Raw genomic sequence first — 19,161 nt, forward strand, 5'->3', positions numbered from 1 at the left:
CCCCTTCTTTTCAAGGAGCGATGCACATGGGTGAGAATACTGTTGGCTGGGGTACATGGACATTTTCTCCTGGTGGGAAGACCCCTTTAGAAGGAAGAATTTATCCAAAATTTCTTTTTTTCAGGCAAGAAGTATTCTAACTTTGCCCTAAAATGTGTGATATGACTGCTGATAAGTTGGTACTGGGACTAAAAATGAAGTGGAGAGACTGTTCTGGTACCAGGGGAGGAAATATCAGTATTAGAAAGTAGTTAATAATACATTCCTTCTCTTTTTTGGGTTAATGTTAGTATTCCCTGCCTTGCTTTGCTATAAATATTTATGATTACACAAAAGAAAAATGGGATGCTCCAAAGGGAGGGAAAGTCACAATAGCTATTTAGGATTCTCATCCTTCCTTTCATCTCCAGAATCAAGGAAGAGAAATGTTGTTTGGCTGTAGAAGTGGAGATGGAGGAGACAAATCACATTCCCAGCTGGTAAGTTTAAAGTTGCAACCTAACGTGCAGCTCAGAGGATGTGGCCAGCGTGGCAACAGAATCTGCCCCATCTTCTCAACCCTTTCATGGCAAAAACTGCACAAACCTGTTTTGTGGAGAGAAGAGATATATGGACCAGTCTTCCCGTAACTCACACCAGTCTGGCTTATAGACTTCCATCATCTTCCGGATGCGAAAGCACAAGCTCTGGAGGGACACAGCAGAAGCAAGTGCCACTGGTTACCTTCCCACTTGCCTGAGAAAGGCACTCTTCCTTTCACATCTGACCCCAAAACACCACTACCTGCAGTTTGCCAGTGCACTACCTGCTGTTCTTTAAGCCCCTGAACAAGGAAATGGACTCAAAGAGCAACAAACCACTGAAAAGGAGGTAGGAGCTGCTTTGTCAGGGCCTTTTTACCCCTTGGCATCTGGTTTCCTCCCCAAATCATTACAAATAAAACTGCTGATGTCCTTCCTAGAGCAGGATGTTGTCCATGATGCCTTCTCTGAACTGTTGGAGTGGCTCTGTTACATGAGCACAGTGTTTCCTTGCCACCTCAGCTAAATGAGAGGCCAAGACAGGAAAGCCTTCTGTTGGCACCTGGGCTTGGAAGTGATTTAATTTCATACAGCATATATATCTGTATTTGGTACAGTCCTGTACTTGCTGCTGATTTTCCCCATGCATAGCTCTTGCTCCTCGCACAGCCTGACCTTTCCTAGCCTGTAGAAATCGCTGGCTGCACTGCTCTGAAATGACAGCCCCCCAACGACCATGCATGTGACCCTATATTGTCCTTCCTCCCACCATCCACCTGTACGACTGCCTTGCAGGCAGCCTCACAACGTGGTTTGAGCTTGTCTGGGTCTAGAAGGTCCCATCTGCGTTCGGTGATGTCCTCCAGCTGTGCTTAAAGCATCTTTGCAAGCTGTCCCATCCATGTGGCAGAGAGACTGACACTTGAGGACGGATCTGGGGTTTCCCACAGCACCGCGGTGTAACCCCAGGTTCCCTCCACCAGGTACTCACATAATCTATCTCTTCATCATCCTCTCCCCGTTCCTTGCGGTTGTTCATCTTTGGGAAGATCTCCTTGGCGATACTGGGCATTTTGCCATTGCAGTCTTGATGCTCGCTGGATGCTGCTCCCAGCTTATGGGTCACTCGGTTGCCAGACGGGACTGAGGACAACTCCAGCAGGTCACAGGAGCCTTTGTTGTCCAGGGAGAGCGTCCGGCGGTGATGAGACACCCTTCCCGTCCCGTCTGGCTCCCCATCTGCCGCCCTGTGCCTTTCCCCAGACAGGAGGGATTCGTGCTCGGCAGAGGGAGGTTTGTGCTTCAGGCTGTGTCCCCGGGCCAGGCTGTTCCAGCTGGAGCGACGGCTGCCCCAGGCTCCGCTGCGGCCCCAGGCACCGTAGTGGGAACTGCGGGAGCTGGACTGTTAAGAGAGGGGGACGGGGACTCAGCAAGTCCGGGCACAAGGAGGGAGCATGCAATCCAATTTCAGATCACAGGCTTCTCCCTGGGCCCCCGAGCCAGGGAGGTTGCCTTTTGCAGCCACTGAGGAAGTTGCGTGGTGGGAATTTAGCAGCAACCTCTGTAAATCTGACAATAAATTGATAATGAGTTAGTAATGGTGTCAGCTGTGATTACTTTATAGCACCATCTGTGTGCAAAGCACTTATGGGGAAGGTAAATAATAAAGCCAAAGGCCAGGTGCTTGATGTTGTTACTTACACCAGTACAGAGTAAGAACAAAGCTCTCAAAATATCTGATTGGCAGTTTTTTATGCTGCCCTGGGGTAGAGGATAACACAAGGTACAGGGTGATGGATAATCTGACACACCATCTTTGAGTACAGTCTTAGTAAAAAGAAGAAATGAGAGAAACAGCCTTGTTGGTTACAGTCTAGTCCAACTGCATCAGCAACTTATCATGTAGTACATGCCTGACAGCTCTCCCTGTTTAGAAATAACAGGGGCACAAACCCTTTGAGCACCGATGCACCCCCCCAAAGCTGTGTGTGTCAGTGAGTAGAAAGCCCAGAAGCTGATGTTATAAGGTGGACAGGTCTGAGGTGCATCAGCTGGACAGCCAGCAGTGCTTGGGGAAGTGCTAAGGGGCAGCAGGACCTGCTATGGGGAGCTCCAAGTCAAGATTTCTCTCTTCATTGTTACAAAAGCTTCCAGAAAACCCATCTGTTATGGGACTTGGCAGTTCTGGCATCACCCAGATATTCCTATGCTCTCAACTCAGGGCATCATTTTGTGTCCTGTGCCCTACAAAAACAAGGAAAGGGCAAGGAGACAAAACATATTTCACACTAAGAGAGAGACTCTGTCTCCTTAGTGTTCCCCCTCTCCCACCAGAAGAATATAAAAGAGCTGAATCCCACACTCAATGGAATATAGATCAATAACCCAGAAATAGACTTCAATAATCTGGAAATTTAGATAAATAATGTGAATTGAGCTGGCTTCCTAAAGACAGGCAACGTGCTTGTGTTAGAAGCCTACAGCAGCAGTGCAATCCTCCACAGCAATCCCCGGACGACAGCAGAAAGACAACAGAGTGCTTGGACTTCAAAAGAAGGGTATGACACGCTTCTGTACTCACTCACTCACCAAGGACCGCTGGTCATAGGTCATTCTCCCCAGGGACATCACACTGCTCTTCCGGGAGTCAACAGCAACGCGGATCTGGTCAGGCTGCAGCGAGTTGCGTGAAGAGTTGGTGGCCCCCCCAGCAGCCACTGGTGGGTTGGAAGAGGGCAGGGATGGGTCCAAGTGTCCATTAGGGGTCACAGGAATTGCACAGAGCTTGGGATCTGGGTGGAAAGATGCAGAAAGAAGAAGAAAGCGAAAGAAGAAGGTGGGTTCCTCACTATCCAGTGACTGTTCCAATGTCTAAGCTGTTTAGCACGTTAGCAGCAGCTAACAGAATATTAGCTGTTTAGCACCAATCAGCATCAATTCCTTCCGATTTAGGGTGTTGTGGCAAAAGCAGCACAAGCTGGGAAGACTTTGAAGTATTCTCCTCAGTCCCCAAAGCTGACGGCAGCTCTCCTGGGGGCCAGACAACGAGCAGAGTGCTGGTCAGGCAGACTCAGGCTGACAGGCAGAGCAAGAAGCCGAACCCTGGCAGCTGGGGAGGAGAGTGTGCTTCTGCATGCCAAGAACAGACACCTGCATCTTCAGGTCTGAACAAATACCACCGACTGTCGGACTGGCTATTTAAAGCAGTTAGGCGTAGACACTGTGGAAGAGACTAAGATGTGGGGAGACCCACAGCCATCCACGTATTGAGGTTACCTTTAAATTCCCGCAATCACACTCTTCATCCCAGTCTATCCTACTACACTGGGCCTCTTCAAACGACTGATCATTGACCTTGAAGATACAGGACACCTTTGAGGGGTATGTCAGGTGCTGTGGATGACCATCAGCATTTGTTCAGATGGATAGAGAGGACGGGGTACTGGATTTTAATGCCCGAAAGGACTGGAACTTTCATTTTTGTTTGACCTATTGCATCACGAAGGTCATGTATCTTCACCTGCACACAGCGTCACAGCCGTGATTGCACCAACAGCTCCGCAACCTCTTCCCCGTTTGCCCTCCTGGGGGTTTGGCTTTCTACATTCAAGGTAAGCTCTGATATGGCGCAGCCATGTAACCCAGGATCAGGCTGCTGTGAAAACAGCTAAGTTGCAGGAAAGAGCTGTAACAAGCCAACGCTGGAGCCACTGCTCCTTGCTGTGGGAGCTGCATTTAAGCTCAGCCCTGTGCCTGTGCTCCTTGTCTGGGTTATGCTGTGAGAATGCTTGTGCCTGACCTTGCACCTTGCTGATCCTGATCTTGTCTTGCTGACTGGACTTCTTGGCTTGACCTCAGACCTGCCTCACCACTGTGGACTTGCCTGGCAATCACCGAACAATTGGCTGACCCTGGCTAGTGTCAGCAGACCTGCTCTGCTCCCCTTGTGCCGGTACTGTGCTTTTGTCGGCGTGGTCCCTGCCCTCCTGCCTGGCTGTCCCTCCCTCTCAGCTCCTGGCTCACCATACACTGCGGAGCAAGCTGCTCTTGCTGCTCCTGAAGTATAATACCCCTCGCAGAAAGACTTGCGGTCTTCAAGGGAAGACTTCGAGGGGTGGAGACCTTACCCAGAAGTTTGCAGGCAGACGGTTCCAACAGTTAATTATCTTTCCTTAAAAATATGTGGGGTTTTTCGGTTTGAATTTGTCTAGCTTCGGCTTCCAACCTTTACAATCTCATTATGCTTTTTTCTGCTCAATTAAAGAGCCATCTACCATCAGAAATCTCTCCTTATGGTCGGCACTTACAGAGTGTGTGTTCAAGTCACTTCTTTGGTTTCTCTAAGCTTCATTAGCCTCTCGCTATGAGGCAAGACTTCCAGATTTGTCCGAGTCCTTTTTAACGTGTTGGTATCCCCTATCCAAATGTGGGTCTGTTGTTGTTTAACCCCAGCCAGCAACTAAGCACCACGCAGCCACACGCTCACTCCTCCCTGCTCCCAGTGGGATGGGGAGGAGAATTGAAAAAAAAAGTAAAACTTGTGGCTTGAGATAAGAATGATTTAATAACTAAAGTAAAATAAAATGTAATACTAATACTACTAATAATAAATAATATAATAATAATAGTGAAAAGGAATAGAATTTAAAAAGAGAGAGAGAAAAAAAGAAATAAAACTCAAGAAAAGACAAGCGATGTACAATGCAATTGCTCACCACCTGTTGACCAATGCCTGAGCAGTGATCCACACCCCTCGTGGCCAACTTGCCCCCAGTTTATATACTGAGCATGACGTTCTATGGTATGGGATATCCCTTTGGCTAGTTTGGGTCAGCTGTCCTGGCCACACTCCCTCCCAGCTTCTTGTTTGTGCACCTGCTTGCTGGCAGAGCACAGGAAACTGAAAAATCCTTAACTTAGGTTAAGTGCTACTTAGCAACAACTAAAACATCAGTGTGTTATCAACATTATTCCACACTAAATCAAAACCTCACTATACCAGCTACTAAGAAGAAAATTAACTCTATCCCAGCTGAAGCCAGGACAGGGTCCCAGATTTGGACACAGTGTTCCTGAAATGGTGCCCCTGAAGCTAAGCAGAGACAGTCTCACTTCTCATTCCTAGTTGATGTTCTGCAGGTCATTCAAGAACTGCTCCCCTTGGCTATCGCATTTCTCAGGATGCCAGCATGGCTCTGTTTTTCCACAGATGACACCACAAACTAGCATAAAGTTCAGAATGCAAACCGAAAAGTTCTTGGAGATGGGAGTGAATTTTCTGCAGAATCTGCTTTCAGATTTCTCACTAAACAGCAATGGGAGATAAGCAAGTGAGGTTGGTTGAGCTATTGTACCTGAGCCTTCCTGGACCTCTTGGAACTGATCTAACTCCTCCATGTTTGATGAACTCTGATCTTCATCTGAGTATGACCGGTTGGCATCACCCTGGAACACAAAAATTTAGAAGTTGCAAACTCATAAACAGAAAAGACCATTTGTTCTTGTCTTTCATTGCTGGAACAACTGTAAAATCCTCCTTGGCAGCAAGGCATCAGTGTGATCACTGGAAAGAGCCTTGTGTGACCTGCAATGGTTGACATACTGCGTTCTTGCTTTTGGAGGGGCAAAGGACTCGCCCTAGTAGGGCAGGGTCTGTTGCACAGGATGCAAATTGTGAACTCCCTTCCAGAGGGCTTGTCTCTTTCCTTGCAAGCATTAATGCTGTCATTTTTTTTAAAGGAAGCCCGCCCTGAACTTAACAAGGGAAATGACAGAGGTGTGATACTTTGGGAGTCCTCCACCCCAGTACCCTCACAGTGTCTCAAAGGTTCCCTTTTTAGCACCTCTATTCCTCCTCCTGATGAGGCCCCACTGGCAACTCACCTCAGCCTGGAACCCCTCCACGAGAATGGCCACCAGCAGATTGAAGAGCACGTAATTGCCAAATGTCATGAGAGCCACAAAGTAGAGGGATGCCCATGGCGAGGTGGAGGCCATGCCATTGTAGAGCACAACATTCCAGTCCTCCTGGGTTAGGATCTGCAACCAGGCGCAGAGGCCACATAAACATGAAGGAAGGACACAAAGGGGATTCTCAGAAAAGGACAGTGAAAGGATACACATCAGGACCACATCAGGCCTCTTCACTTCACCATAACCACACACCCACTGCCACTGCCCAGTGGTGGTACTGCCCTGATAACGTTAGCTGAGCAAGAATAAAGAAGAGCGACTGTGAGGGCAGTCATGGGCTGAGGTGACAGTGTTAAGCAGGGGAGTTACCACGACAGGAGTGACCTTTGCAAACTGTCTCCTGGGAAGGAAGGAGCCCTCTTGTCTGAGGTACACCATTCATTTGGTTACAACGCCCAGTTATTCCTCCTCTAAACAGGACATGCTGGAGCCTTTTGTGCTGTCAGGAGCGTAGTGCAATGCTCCTCAATGAGAAGAAGCTCCTCTACATCCTCTTCAATTTGCTGTGGTCCACCCAAAGAGACCAAAGTGGGCTCACCTGGAAGACGGTGACGATGGCCCACAGCAGGGAGTCAAAATTCTTCCGGTCAGGAACTGTATCTCCTGTGTCTGTCCTGAGGCTGAACTTGCAACCAAAGATGTGCATTCCTAGGATGCTGTTGGGACAAGAAGTGGAGATGGTGTCAAATATAAATACCTCTGCCACCACAATGAGCTCATCAGAGTCATTCTCTTTTCCTCCCAACAAGCTAATGTAACACCACAGGAGTGAGGGGTAGAACAACACAGCCAGACCACTAGGACCTATCCGTGAAGAAGGAGCTGTGCATTGCACCCCTATAGCTCACCAAAAAAACTGGCTTTCCACCTGTACTGGCTCAGAGCTCATGTATTCCCTCCAACCTGTCCTTCAGATCTGCTCTTCCCATCATTCTTGTTTGCTCTCGTTTTGATTCGCCTCCCTACCACCGCATCCCCGGGATGCGCTGACAGATTTTCCTGATTGCTTCCTGCCACCCTTCTGCCAGAGTCAGCCTCCAGACCAAACTGTTCCTGCAGCCAGTGTTGATTACCAAGAAACTTCACCTATCCTGTGATGGGACATTATGCACAACATGCGCATTTGGTGGCAGTATTTCTCCACCCCGTCCAGGCCAAATCTTCAGCTGCTGAACCCAATTTAGGGCAGCAGTAACCTCGGTCCTTATGAACAAATAAGCGCTTGTCAGTGCTGCCTGAACCTAGAGCAATGGGCAAGACAAGTCATGCAGTCATGTTCCGAAGTTGCTCTCCACATGAGCCATGCAGTGCCTCTCCAAAACACAGTGAGGCAACTAACTGCCTCCTCACCTGAATATAAAGATGAAGAGCATGAGGAGCATGCAGAAGGTGGCTACGTTGTCCATAGTCTTCATCAGCACCACAAGCTGGCGGCGCAGCGCGGGCATGAAACGTACCAGCTTCAGCACCCGCAGGAGACGGAAAGTCCTCAGCACAGAGAGTCCCCCGTCCGACTGGCCGATGATCTCCCAGATGCTGTGGCCCAGAGAGGCACAGGGAGTATGAGGGACAAAATGAAAGACAAAGGAACGAACAGAAGAGAGAGAGGAATAACAATGCTAATCCACGTTTTCACCTCTGCATTGGCAGCAAGTATAAAGGGGTCTGAGAGAAAATCTGTTTGAGCAGGATATAATTAGAAGTATATACTATAGGCTTATACTTATGTGTAGAAAGCTGCATTTCTCCCTTAAGAACATGATCATGGCACTGTATGTTGCAGGAATGAGGAAAGGATTGCAGCATTAAATTCCAGCAAGACAAGTTCTTCTATCACACATTAAACCTTTGTAGCATCCTTAATTTTTGCATTTTTAAAACATTTCACAGCTAATATTTGTTGTGGACTTACAAGGCAATTGCAACTGCCTTCATTCTACAGAGGAGAGAACTAAGGGGCAGAAATGCTATGCGGCTTGCCTAGGGTCACCAAATGTTGGGAAAAGACAATGTGGTCTCCCAATCCTCGGCCTTGTGCATCAGCTCAGCTCATCCTAGTATAGCTGCTAAATCCTTTTTGAAAAGGCACACGAAAATGTGCAAGCTCTGTAGTACTCTTCTGTATGTATTTCAGTTGATCCCCAAGGCCCTTGTCACCTGATGATGACGATGATACTGTCAAAGATGTTGTAGGGGTTGCGGAGGTAATCAAAGAGACCAAAAGCAGCAAGTTTCAGGATCATCTCCAGGGCAAACATGCTCGTAAAGACAACGTTGCTGATCTCCAAGATGTTGGTCAATTCCTCTGGCTGGAGAGAAGGCAAATTCAGAGAGTCAGAACTGAAAGAGCCCTGCAATTATGGGAAATAAAGTGCCACTATTCCCAGGGGACAGGCTTTGTAAGGAGCTGCAAAGCTCCATGGGTGAGATTAGAGTGGAGCTGGATAGAGCCTCTTGCACTCCAGATTCCTTTGCACATTTACTACCTTCATCATAGGTTCTGTCCCTAAAAAATTCTTTTACTAGAGGTGGTCAGGAGCCCCACAGCCACTCACACGGCCAAGGCTGACGAAGCGTCTCCCACATCCCACTCTGTACCCTGGTTCCCCAGCTAAAGGCTGCTTTACTTTGTGCAAAGAACTTGAGTATTTTTTGAAGCAGGGCAAAAGTAGCTGATCTGCAGTCAACCTCTTTCTTCAAGGATCTTCCTCTGAGGTTTCCACAGGTAGCTGGCACATTTTTTTGCTGAAATTCTGAAAACATTTTAATGATAGGAAAACAGTTCCCTATCTTCCTCTAAACCTTGCTGCACTTCTCTGCCCTTTTCCCCTCTATTTTTTCCCTTCCCCATTTTTATCTCCCCAACTCCCCACCAAATCCTTGGTATGCATTAGTTTTCCAGACTTGCTCCAGCAGTCTTTTCTCATGCCTCTATCGTCAGAGTGGTCTCAATAATTACCCAAGCAAATATCAGACTAGACGAAAAAGACAACAGCAAGAAGGGGCACTCTGCTAACGCCTACCTGTAAGGGAGAGGAAGAGCAGGACAGGGTGAGGAAAAGAGAAAAATGGACAGCAAGAGGAGAAAGGCAGATGCACAAGGTGAAAACCTCCAAGGATGACACAAGATGACTGTGTCGAAATAAAAAAAATAAAATAAAGGAATAAAAGGGCAATCTGACCCTGCCTCAGGCATTTTTTTCTGTTGAATCTCTGACACATCTTTCAGCCCCTGTGATACAGCCTTCTCCAGCAGAGACCAGAGACCAATGTGTTTGTGCATATGAGAGAAAGTGTTTTAATGACTCCATCAGTGGAACAAGTCTGAGCAAATTAAATTACTCTTTTTGTTTTCTGAATTAATGACTTTTTCTTCAGTGTGTGCAGCCTTGGAAACTTCTCTGACAAGGTCAGGAAAGGGTCTAGACCATTTCCTCAGGAATAATGAAACTTTGCTTCAGAGGGAGATGGAGGCTGTGCCGATGTCACTGATGAAGGATGCCAGGATCTTGCCATCCCCTGTGGAGGCATTCCCTACACTGAATTTGGGATGGACTCATCTGCTCAAAGCACCTCTCTCCCAGGGGCTAGGACTGCACCAGGCCAAACAGCAAGGGCTGAGGTCTCCAGCAAGGTCGGACACATGAGGGGCAGCACACGCGTGACTATATTGCACATACTCGGACACACACATAGCCCAGGGAGACTACCACGGCAATGGCAGGGTACAAAATGTTCCCAAAGTGAGAGAAAAACTTCCTCCCAGTATAATGGGTTGCATCTTGGGGCCAGGCTAGACAACCCATGCCCTTCAGACCGCATGAGACTGCTAGAGCGATTCACCTGGCTGTAGCATGCTGCTGGCCATCACCTTCCCAAGCAGCAGCTGGTGGGGACCTGCTCCAGCTGAAGGTGTGCCGCCTTCCCAAGAGGAGGGACAAGGCACAGCAGCTCCGAGGCACTTCTTCAGGGCTCCTCTGGCCCAAATTTCCATGTTTACCTTGGGGCAGGTATGTCGCACCTCAGACAAGGTTACGTATTTGACGTTTAACCTACCGTGCCACTGAGCCCCAGCTCCAAGCCTTCGAGCTGAGACTGATCCAGGCTCTGTGGCAGCAGCCAGTACTGCTCTCGTTGTCTGGATACCCGTGCCAAAAAGGCGGCTGAAAATTATCCTCTTCCTTCACATTGGTCTGAGCTATGCCTGGCCACCAGGCCACCTTTTTAAGCATCACATAAAATGGAAGGGAACAAGAAAATTGCAAAAGCCTATTGTTGAGGGCAAGAGAGGACAGACGCTCTGGCACCACGGAAACAAAAAAAGTGAGTCCCTGCAGGTCAGAGCCAATATTTTTACCATGAACTCAGTGCCCACTAGGAAGGGGAGTCATGGTGTCTCCCTGAGGGCTGCAAAATTACTGTTTTTCTAAAGGGTAGCCTTTGCATTGGCTGTGCCTGTCACTTAGCTGGTGGAAGAGGACTTGAGGGAGGAATGCAGTTCTGGGTCTGACTCTCCCCCTGAAGCTGGGGTCTGCTTTAACCCCTGCTCTGGGACCCCCAGGGGCCCAGATCCTCCCAGGTAAACAACTGGACTGGAAACTGCTACTCACGTCTGTGGCTTCCCATGCCCATTGCTAATTTATTGCACTCCCTGTTGCAACTTTTTATTGAAATACTCCATTTGTTTAAAGTCAAAAAAGAGGAGATGGCTCAATTTCCACTGTAATTACATTTGAATAACAAAACCATCCTGAAAATTAGGGGGAAAGGAGGGGAGATGAAAGCAAAGAGAGAGAAAGAATGAGCAAGTGCACACAGGAGTGGAGGAGAGATTAAGATCACTTCATGGAGAGCCAGGGAGTAATGACACTTGCTGTGAACATGAGGTCCATATGCTAAACGGAGGTGCCAGTTTCAGCCTGAATCAAATTATTATGTCAGTGAGAACGAGCAGTGTAAAAAAGCAACAGGCTATGATGGTGGATATCCTCCTCTCTGCTGTCCACACATTCTCTCTTGTGCTGTCGTAGGGAGCAATTGATGTTTGAAAAGCCGTGCTTGCATCTCGCTTGTGGAAAAGGTCACCTGTTCTCCCATCTCTCCTTCTCTCCCTGACATCTGTCTCTCTAGTCGACCCTCCACCTGTTAATCTTTTTCTAATGGGCCATCAATCCGCCCCAGCAAAGCATTCTTCCTAGAGAGAGGGGAAGGAAAGACTGGGCAGGGAAAGGAAGGAGAGATGGGCAAAGAGAAAGGCAGCAAAAGAGGAAACACAAAACAAAGCTGGGGAAAAAAATAGTAACATAAACTCACTGGCACCCACAAGAAATAAAGGATAGATTTTTTTTAAATGGAGTAGGAAAGAAGTAAAGGCTGGGGAAGGAAGAGCAACACAAAAGGAATGAACTCAGTGAAAAAAAAGAAGAGAAAAAGAGGGAAGAGCCAGCTGGAGAGGCACACTCACTGGCTGAAGGCAGATCCTGCATTGCAGCCGTTTCTGGTGATACAGATAATTCGGCAGAGTGCGAAGAGCCATCAGCTGGGAGCCGGGGCTGCAGGGCGGGGGGCACCAGGAGCTGTCCCCTCTGCGGGGATGTCCTTGTACCTGGGGCACTGGGGCCAGGAGTGACAGCGGACAAGGCTGGGGGCTGGACACGGCTGCTGCAGGGGACTCTCTCTGGCCAGGGAAGTACCAACTTGATGAAAGGGGCAAGCAAACAGGGAAAAAGTGGTTCTTTCCCTTTCTTCTTACCGACACAAGGGATCCCCAACACAATGGATGTGTCACCTCACAGTTGTGAGAGGTCCCCAGGCTCCCACAGACAGCACTCAGGCATTTATCATCAAAACCATTAGCAAGGCTACCTCCTCCCAAGCCACCCAGGTTTACCTAGAAACTGTAAATTGGAGTATCCGCTAGGAAAGGCTTCAACTCAAGGCTACTTTAGTCCAAGCAAAACCAGCTAACACCAGAAATCTCCCCACAAGAAGTCTGTTCGTGTTGCCAAGCCAGGATAGACTGGTTTACCCACCACACTAGGAGAGAAACTTGAACAAAACTGTGGGAGCTGAGTATTGGGGTGAGGAGGGTGGCTTGAAGGGAGAGAGATCCCAGGGGGCAAAGCATACCAGAGCCAGTGTTTTAACCAGACTGGTTCACCTACTCCGCATATGGATCTCTTTCCAAATCCATGAAAATACCTAATTCACAGCTTCATGGCAAGAAGTCCTTCATCTCTAACAATGTAGATCAAATATTGAGAGTGAAATGTATGATTAAGATCTACTTCAGAGCACCTGCCCAGTGATCAGAAACTAGGACTGGGGCAATAGAGGGCAGCGGCTCAACTCTTAACCCCTTTTCAGTTTCTTACTAACATTGGAGTTCTTACATCAGATTAGACTGAAAGTGTAATTAGTCCGTTAACTGACAGCAGCCAGAAACTCCTGCACTATAGGAAAGGTTAAGAATATGCAGACCACCATAAAGCCACTGCAGGATAAGTTTCTCCTAAACTTCTAGATCTGCAGCTGTCTAGAAACTGAAGAGCGATTGATGTGATCTGTGCAGACCAGCCCTGCCAAACCGTACCTGCACATCACTGCCTCTGAGAACATGAGAGAGAAATATTCCATAGAGAGGTCTCTCCAGCCTGTCCATTTTTACTCACCATTTCAATGTCACTTGACAATAATCAGAAGAGTCATAGAAATCAGCCATGGAACATACCAACTAGCTTTTACTCACTCTAATCACCACCCTACAACCAACGCAGGATTTCGTGATGTTTTGTTATACCCTAGTTTTACAAGACTGAAGTAATGTGGTTTCATCTACCACCCGAGGGAGACTGTTCCATCATTTACTAAATGTCAGTATGATGAGCTGGCTTGGGCATTTGCTGAATATTTCTGACAAGCAGCAAATAGTAGAAGAGAAGCAATAACTGTAAAATATGAACTTGTGGATGCAATAAATGCTGGTATAAAGGGAAATCACACAGGCTAAAGGATATGAAGGTACTGATCCACAGGGCCAGTCTAGTTAGGAGACAAGGCATCGTCTCCTGATCCACACAAGACAGACCTCATAAAGTATTGATCTGATCTACGAAGGAATACTGTAAGTAGATACTGGGTAAGATAAACCAAGTTACCCATCAATTGTCTCATTGGCTACTAATGGCAAAGAAGCTTGAGTCCAACAGGCCATGCAAGAAATATATGAGAAAGGCAGCCTGGGACATTCAGCTGGGACCAGCCCTTCATCCTCATGCTGAATAAGGGAGAAAAGCAAGAAGCACCAGATCCTCTCTGAGTATTAAAAAAGTAATCCTCTTAAAAGGATCCTCCTAGACAGCCAGAAGCATCTAATATCTCGACTTTATACACTGGATTTTAAAAATAGGCACTTCCAAGTAGAAGCAGATCTGAAGAACGGCAAAAACTATTTCAAGCAGGACAAAGCTTGAAATGATGGATTTTGGGTTGTGCAGCGTCCCAGCAATACCTAAAGGCCTAATGCTGAGGATTTTACATGTTATAATGCACACTGATGGATTTGAATAAACTTATCTGTTTACAAGTGATAACTTGTGATAAGCTTAAGGATTAAAAATGACTCATAGCAGTGCAGTTTGTCCCCAGATGAGTTGATTTCCCTCACAAGAAATGTATAAGGAGATGGGAAACTGCCTTGGCCACACGAACAGGACAGGACAAGGGTCTGGATGGGTAAGCTAAACAAAGCCAAATTCGAAGGTAATTTGGATCCGAGTGAAGTAGTTTGAGTAGCTGAGGCTAAGTGTCCTGGCAGAAAAACATTGTAACGTTGAAACCCCTGAATTGCAACAAAACGTAATTTTAATTCAAGTTTTTCTTTCTGTTGGTCAAGGCTCAAGAATCAAAGGTGAGACTCGCACATGGGCTCTGTCCCCCAGGTTCCTCTGTTTCTGAACCTGAAACTCGTGCCTGGCTCCTGCAGCCTCTCTCACCCCTTAACCTGCTGGCTGGTGTGTGCTTTGGTCAGGAGGCCAGCTCACCGCTGCACAACTCCGTGAACGAGCGGAGCAGCAAGGAACTGATGGATGTGCCATGAGCTGCTCCCAGGACTGCTCAAACCTGTGGCACCTTCACACACCCTCTTGTGCAGCCAGGTACGTCCCCAGAGAGTGGCTGGGGCTGTGATCTCCCATGCACCAGAAAATAAAATCTCAAGAGGTCTCTATACACGTTAGCTCTGGGCCAGGAGACATTTGTATGATGAAGTAGCCAAAGCAACAGAAGCTACTTCAGTCGTAGGATGGCGTCACCCTGCAAATCACAGATCTCTGTGGGCAGAAGGGTTTTGCTGGATATCGTTCTGTGAAAATTTGTGTTTCTGGGAGGGAAAACAACTGGAAAAAGAGAAAGGAAGGAGAGAAAAGGAGGGGATGAAGCACCAGTCTGAGATGTACTGATAGGATGGCTTGTGGAAAACTGAAAGAGAGCAAAAGGAAGTGCAAATGTCTGTGTGCTTTTGAGTTAACTGCTGACTCAAAAGGACCTGAAATTCATGGTATGGTCTGAATATTTATTTTTTTTTAATCTTGTGCCAGGAAAACAGGATTCAGTATACATATTTTAAATAAACAGGCTGCACCACATTTTTCAGTTGTGATCAATTTGGCTGACATCTCTTTCTAGTAGAAACAGCATGCAGGGTCATAAGCTTTTCCTAGCTACTTATGGATAAAAAGTGATAGCATAACTTTAAGGACATGTCATTAATAACCTGCTACTAGAAACCCCAAGGCTGCAGGCAGATCCCACTCTGCTGTGGGCTGTACAAACACAGCAGAGGCGGCCTAGAAGGGCTTAAATCTGCACACACAATAGCCAGAACATGAGAGTGAATTCTCTACCTCCAGCTCAAATATTCTTCTGCTAAACTCTTAATTCACGCTGTCTCCAATAAACCAGAATGAACAATGCCTCTCCCTGCTTGGTGCTCACATCTTTAAAACATCAGTGGGCAGTTTTTGTATTGTCCTGGGCTTCAACCCTTAGTCATCTCTCTGCTACGTGATAAATACATGGCTCTTTTTTATCTATTTTCATGAGTCAACCCCTCCAGCCTCTTCTTCATTCTCCTCTTCTCTGAGCTCCTGCCAGTATTTTTCTGGTACTGAAGCATCCAGTGCAGTTTTGCATTCTGGGATCAAATTAAGGTTTCCCATCCTTGTATCAGAAACTAGCTGGGCTTTGAAAAATGGTCTAATGCTTGGTATGTGGGTGGGATCCAGACATCTGAGGCTTCAAATACTGGCTCAAACACTGTGTTGCCTCAAACAGGGAATTTAAGATACACTGGGTCTCAAGATATCTCCATCCTGATACAGCACAGGACAAACCTGAGTGTCTTGCTTGAACCAGACTCACTGCCTGTCTCTTTGCTGCCTGAGACTGTGTTCAGGACTAGACTTCACCTGGTCTCCAAAGCTTCAATGCAGTCAGCATCTCAGTGGTGGAGCGATCTCTTATTTTTGTGATCTGGGCAGACACATGGACCGAATCATGGTCACATTCAGACTGGCAGAATAGATCTGAGACATGGATGTACAGCATGGACTCCTTTAATGCAAAGTGCAGCAGAGCTACCAGCCAGCAATGCAGATGCAAGGTCATGGGCGTGCTTAACACCCTCTGAAGCTGGCTCTGCACATCACAAAGTAGACTCAGCCTCTGTTTCCCAGCTATAAAATGAGGCCTTACAATCCTTCTCCATCTCACAAGTCTGTCATTAGGATAAAGTGGACTGCTGACTCAGAGCTGTCTGTAAACTACTGGCGTGAAAGTCAAACCTGTGCCCTCACCTGCTGTCCGTGTCTGACCTATCTATCACTTCTTGCTGCCAGGGCAAAAGAAAGGCTCAAGCCACCTGAGCCCCCAAAATGACCAGAGATGGGAGGCGGTGCCTTTCCTAGCCTTCTTGTATAGATAGGCTGTACTCAGGCATCTCTTAATTAAGCTAGAAAAGCTAGCAAGCTGATGGATTTGAATTGAGATGCTGGTGAAGTGCCTGTGACATCCCCAGAGGGCACATTAAATTAACCAAATAGACTAAGGATTCAGTAAGCTAATGAAGAGAGAAGTGAGAGAGAGATGAGGAAGATAGAAGAGACGAGGGTGAAGGAGAGAGAAGCAGATGGAAAGAGAGGACAGGGTAAAAAAGAAAGACAGAGGGATACAAGTGAGCAGAGAGGGGAAAAAGAGAGGGATTAAAAGGAGGTGAAAGGAAAGTACACGTAGACAAAGTGATTAAGTGCAGGGATAAGGAAGAAAAGACCCTACAAGATCCTGAGGCTTTCTCCAAAGCCATGCTGGGACCATCTGTGCTGTGGCCTGGGGTCCAAATTGCTCAATCTCTGCCTCTCCCAGGTTGCATCCACTGCTTAGTGAAGCCGTAACCCCAGGCAGGACTCACCAGTCCCGCTGCCCACCCCGTGCCCTGAGGCGCCTTACCTGCTCGTGGTGCTCGATGCCCATGCTGATAGTGTTCACTAGGATTGCGATCATGATCCCACGGTTGAAGTACTTGCTGTCCACAATCCCTCGAAGCTTGACCCTCACTTCTCGCCACATGTCACTGCAGAGCTTCAGCCGTCCGCCTTCGTCCCCCTCCTCCTCCTCCTTCTCCAGTGCCGAGGCACCCTGGTCATCTCTGCTGCCCGCTCCCTCCTCTTCGCTGGCTCCTCCATCCTCCTGGTCTGAGTCAGCGCTATCCAGGACAGAGAGCCTTCGGGACACTTCGTGCTCCCCCCTATGGCATCGGGGGCAGTTGGTGGGATCAGAGGTTGCTGTCACAGCAATAGGCTGGACCAAGCCCTGAGGAGGGCAGTCAAGAGAGTTGTGCTGCTGGCAAAGCCCTAGGGAGAGAAATGATCACGCTTAAAGGAGAAGGCTTTGAAAAAGATGTCGAAACTGGGCACCTGTTTGGCTTTTGGGCATTCAGACAGGGTAACTGGGCTTTTTAGCTGTAAGGACGATTAAACACTGGCACATCATCTCAAGGGCAGCAATAAAAGCCATTGCCATTGCAGGCTTTACACTGACTGGCTGTGTCACCAAAAGGCATGGTACTGTTCAGCTGCCAGTGATTAGGCTCAATGGGGAGCTCGTGTCCACAGAGGAAGAACTGTTTTGTCTGATGCAGGAATCACAGCTTGAGACTCAGTAGCTTGCGTTAAGTCGGAACTGAGGGAAAAATGATGATGAGGACTGCTTTCGGCCTGAACTGCTACAAGTGGGGTCCCAGAACCCACATGCTGAGCTGAACTCTCTAAATTAAGGAAGCAACATTAGCAAAGCATCTCAAGAAGCCAGAAAAGGTAGCACAAGAACACTTCCTCCTGATACTCCACATGCTCTGAATCAGCACAGATCTCCCAACTTCAGTGAGAAACCTAAGTTTTTGTTCCTCAATGCTCCAGTTGAGCCTGGAAGATCAAATGGACAGTGGGGGAATGAAGCAATTAATTCATTAACACAGTGCATGAAGCCTGCAGAAACTTTTCTCCCAGCAAGAAAATGAAAGACTGAGTATGCAAGACCAGCTGAAGGAAAATCTGCTTTTTTGCTTGTTAATGGGAGCATAACTTAGGAAAGGCATCGGCAGGCAGTTAATACTAACTCTATAAAACCATTTTTACAGTCACTTTTCAGGCCCAGAATCCAATTTAAATGGTATCTCGTGTCTAATTTTACACAACAGCATGTGCTCCCATCAAGAGAAATTGTCTCCTTTGCCCTTGCACATCAAACTGACTTCTTCCGTATTGCTCCCTTGGTTCAGGAGACATCCTATTGCAATTCTACTCCCTTTGCCTCTCTCTTGAGGTCCCACAGCAATTCAGTTTGGGAGGAGAGCTCTGGGGGACCTGCTGTGTCACAGAGTCCAACCCTTAGTCCCACTTGCTCATATCCCCCCAATACTTCTCTCTCCCAAACTGCAATGCTCACCCTGCTATACCAGGCCTGGAGCCCTTTACAAGCCTCAGCCAGTGCCTTTAATGTTATTCCATTATGGTCTCTGGGTTTCAAACCTGGGTTTCCCACGTGCCCTGCCAGTCATCCCTGTTTCATTCCCATTCTTGCTGGTCATCCCCACCTTGCTGCTCTGGTGCACTGCCATGGCCAATGTTAATTCTGATTCTGTGCTTTGTAGGCACAGGTCCTTTAGCTGGCACATGGAGATGCTCCCAGCTACTCTCACGTTTCCACGATTGGTATTTCCAGCCTTACCCACACAATCCTTACTGTAGTGCCTCTGGCTTTTCCTGTTCATGCCCAGCTTGGCATTGCTCGGCTCCACGTGGCCCTGGCGCCGGCTCTGTATGCTGTTGTACAGCCCAAGGGTGCGGCGTTTGGCTTTGCGCACGATGTGGCAGACGTATTGGAAGATCTCCTCGTAGCAGTCTCCCGGCTCCATGTAGCTGGCGACAGTGCTGGAGGAGAGATACCGGGCCCTCTGCTCCTGCATCAGCTGGTGCTCCCGCTGCTTGGTCTCCGAAAACTGCGTGGCGATGACCACCAGGCACAGGTTAATCATGAAGAAGGAGCCCACCTAGCAGCAAAGGAGAAGAACGGACAGCCGAAGTCAACACAAGGAGAACCACTCAGGAGGGGG

General features: G+C 47.8%; 1 protein-coding gene across 1 annotated transcript in view; it reads right to left on the reverse strand.

Moving 5' to 3' along the window:
- CACNA1I (calcium channel, voltage-dependent, T type, alpha 1I subunit) overlaps window positions 1-19,161 on the reverse strand; it is a 156,363-nt gene that overhangs the window by 25,483 nt on the left and 111,719 nt on the right. Inside the window, exons 8-17 of the mRNA XM_010562332.1 lie at window positions 18,792-19,098; window positions 16,998-17,401; window positions 8,652-8,803; window positions 7,845-8,030; window positions 7,033-7,150; window positions 6,405-6,560; window positions 5,876-5,966; window positions 3,111-3,313; window positions 1,513-1,923; window positions 586-686 (exon numbers count right to left, since the gene is read on the reverse strand). Coding sequence (XP_010560634.1) covers window positions 586-686; window positions 1,513-1,923; window positions 3,111-3,313; window positions 5,876-5,966; window positions 6,405-6,560; window positions 7,033-7,150; window positions 7,845-8,030; window positions 8,652-8,803; window positions 16,998-17,401; window positions 18,792-19,098 — 2,129 coding nt within the window. The remainder of the gene's footprint in view (window positions 1-585; window positions 687-1,512; window positions 1,924-3,110; window positions 3,314-5,875; window positions 5,967-6,404; window positions 6,561-7,032; window positions 7,151-7,844; window positions 8,031-8,651; window positions 8,804-16,997; window positions 17,402-18,791; window positions 19,099-19,161) is intronic.

This window comes from Haliaeetus leucocephalus, unplaced genomic scaffold (genome assembly GCF_000737465.1).
Source record: "Haliaeetus leucocephalus isolate CR32 unplaced genomic scaffold, Haliaeetus_leucocephalus-4.0 Scaffold0, whole genome shotgun sequence".
Taxonomy (NCBI): domain Eukaryota; kingdom Metazoa; phylum Chordata; class Aves; order Accipitriformes; family Accipitridae; genus Haliaeetus; species Haliaeetus leucocephalus.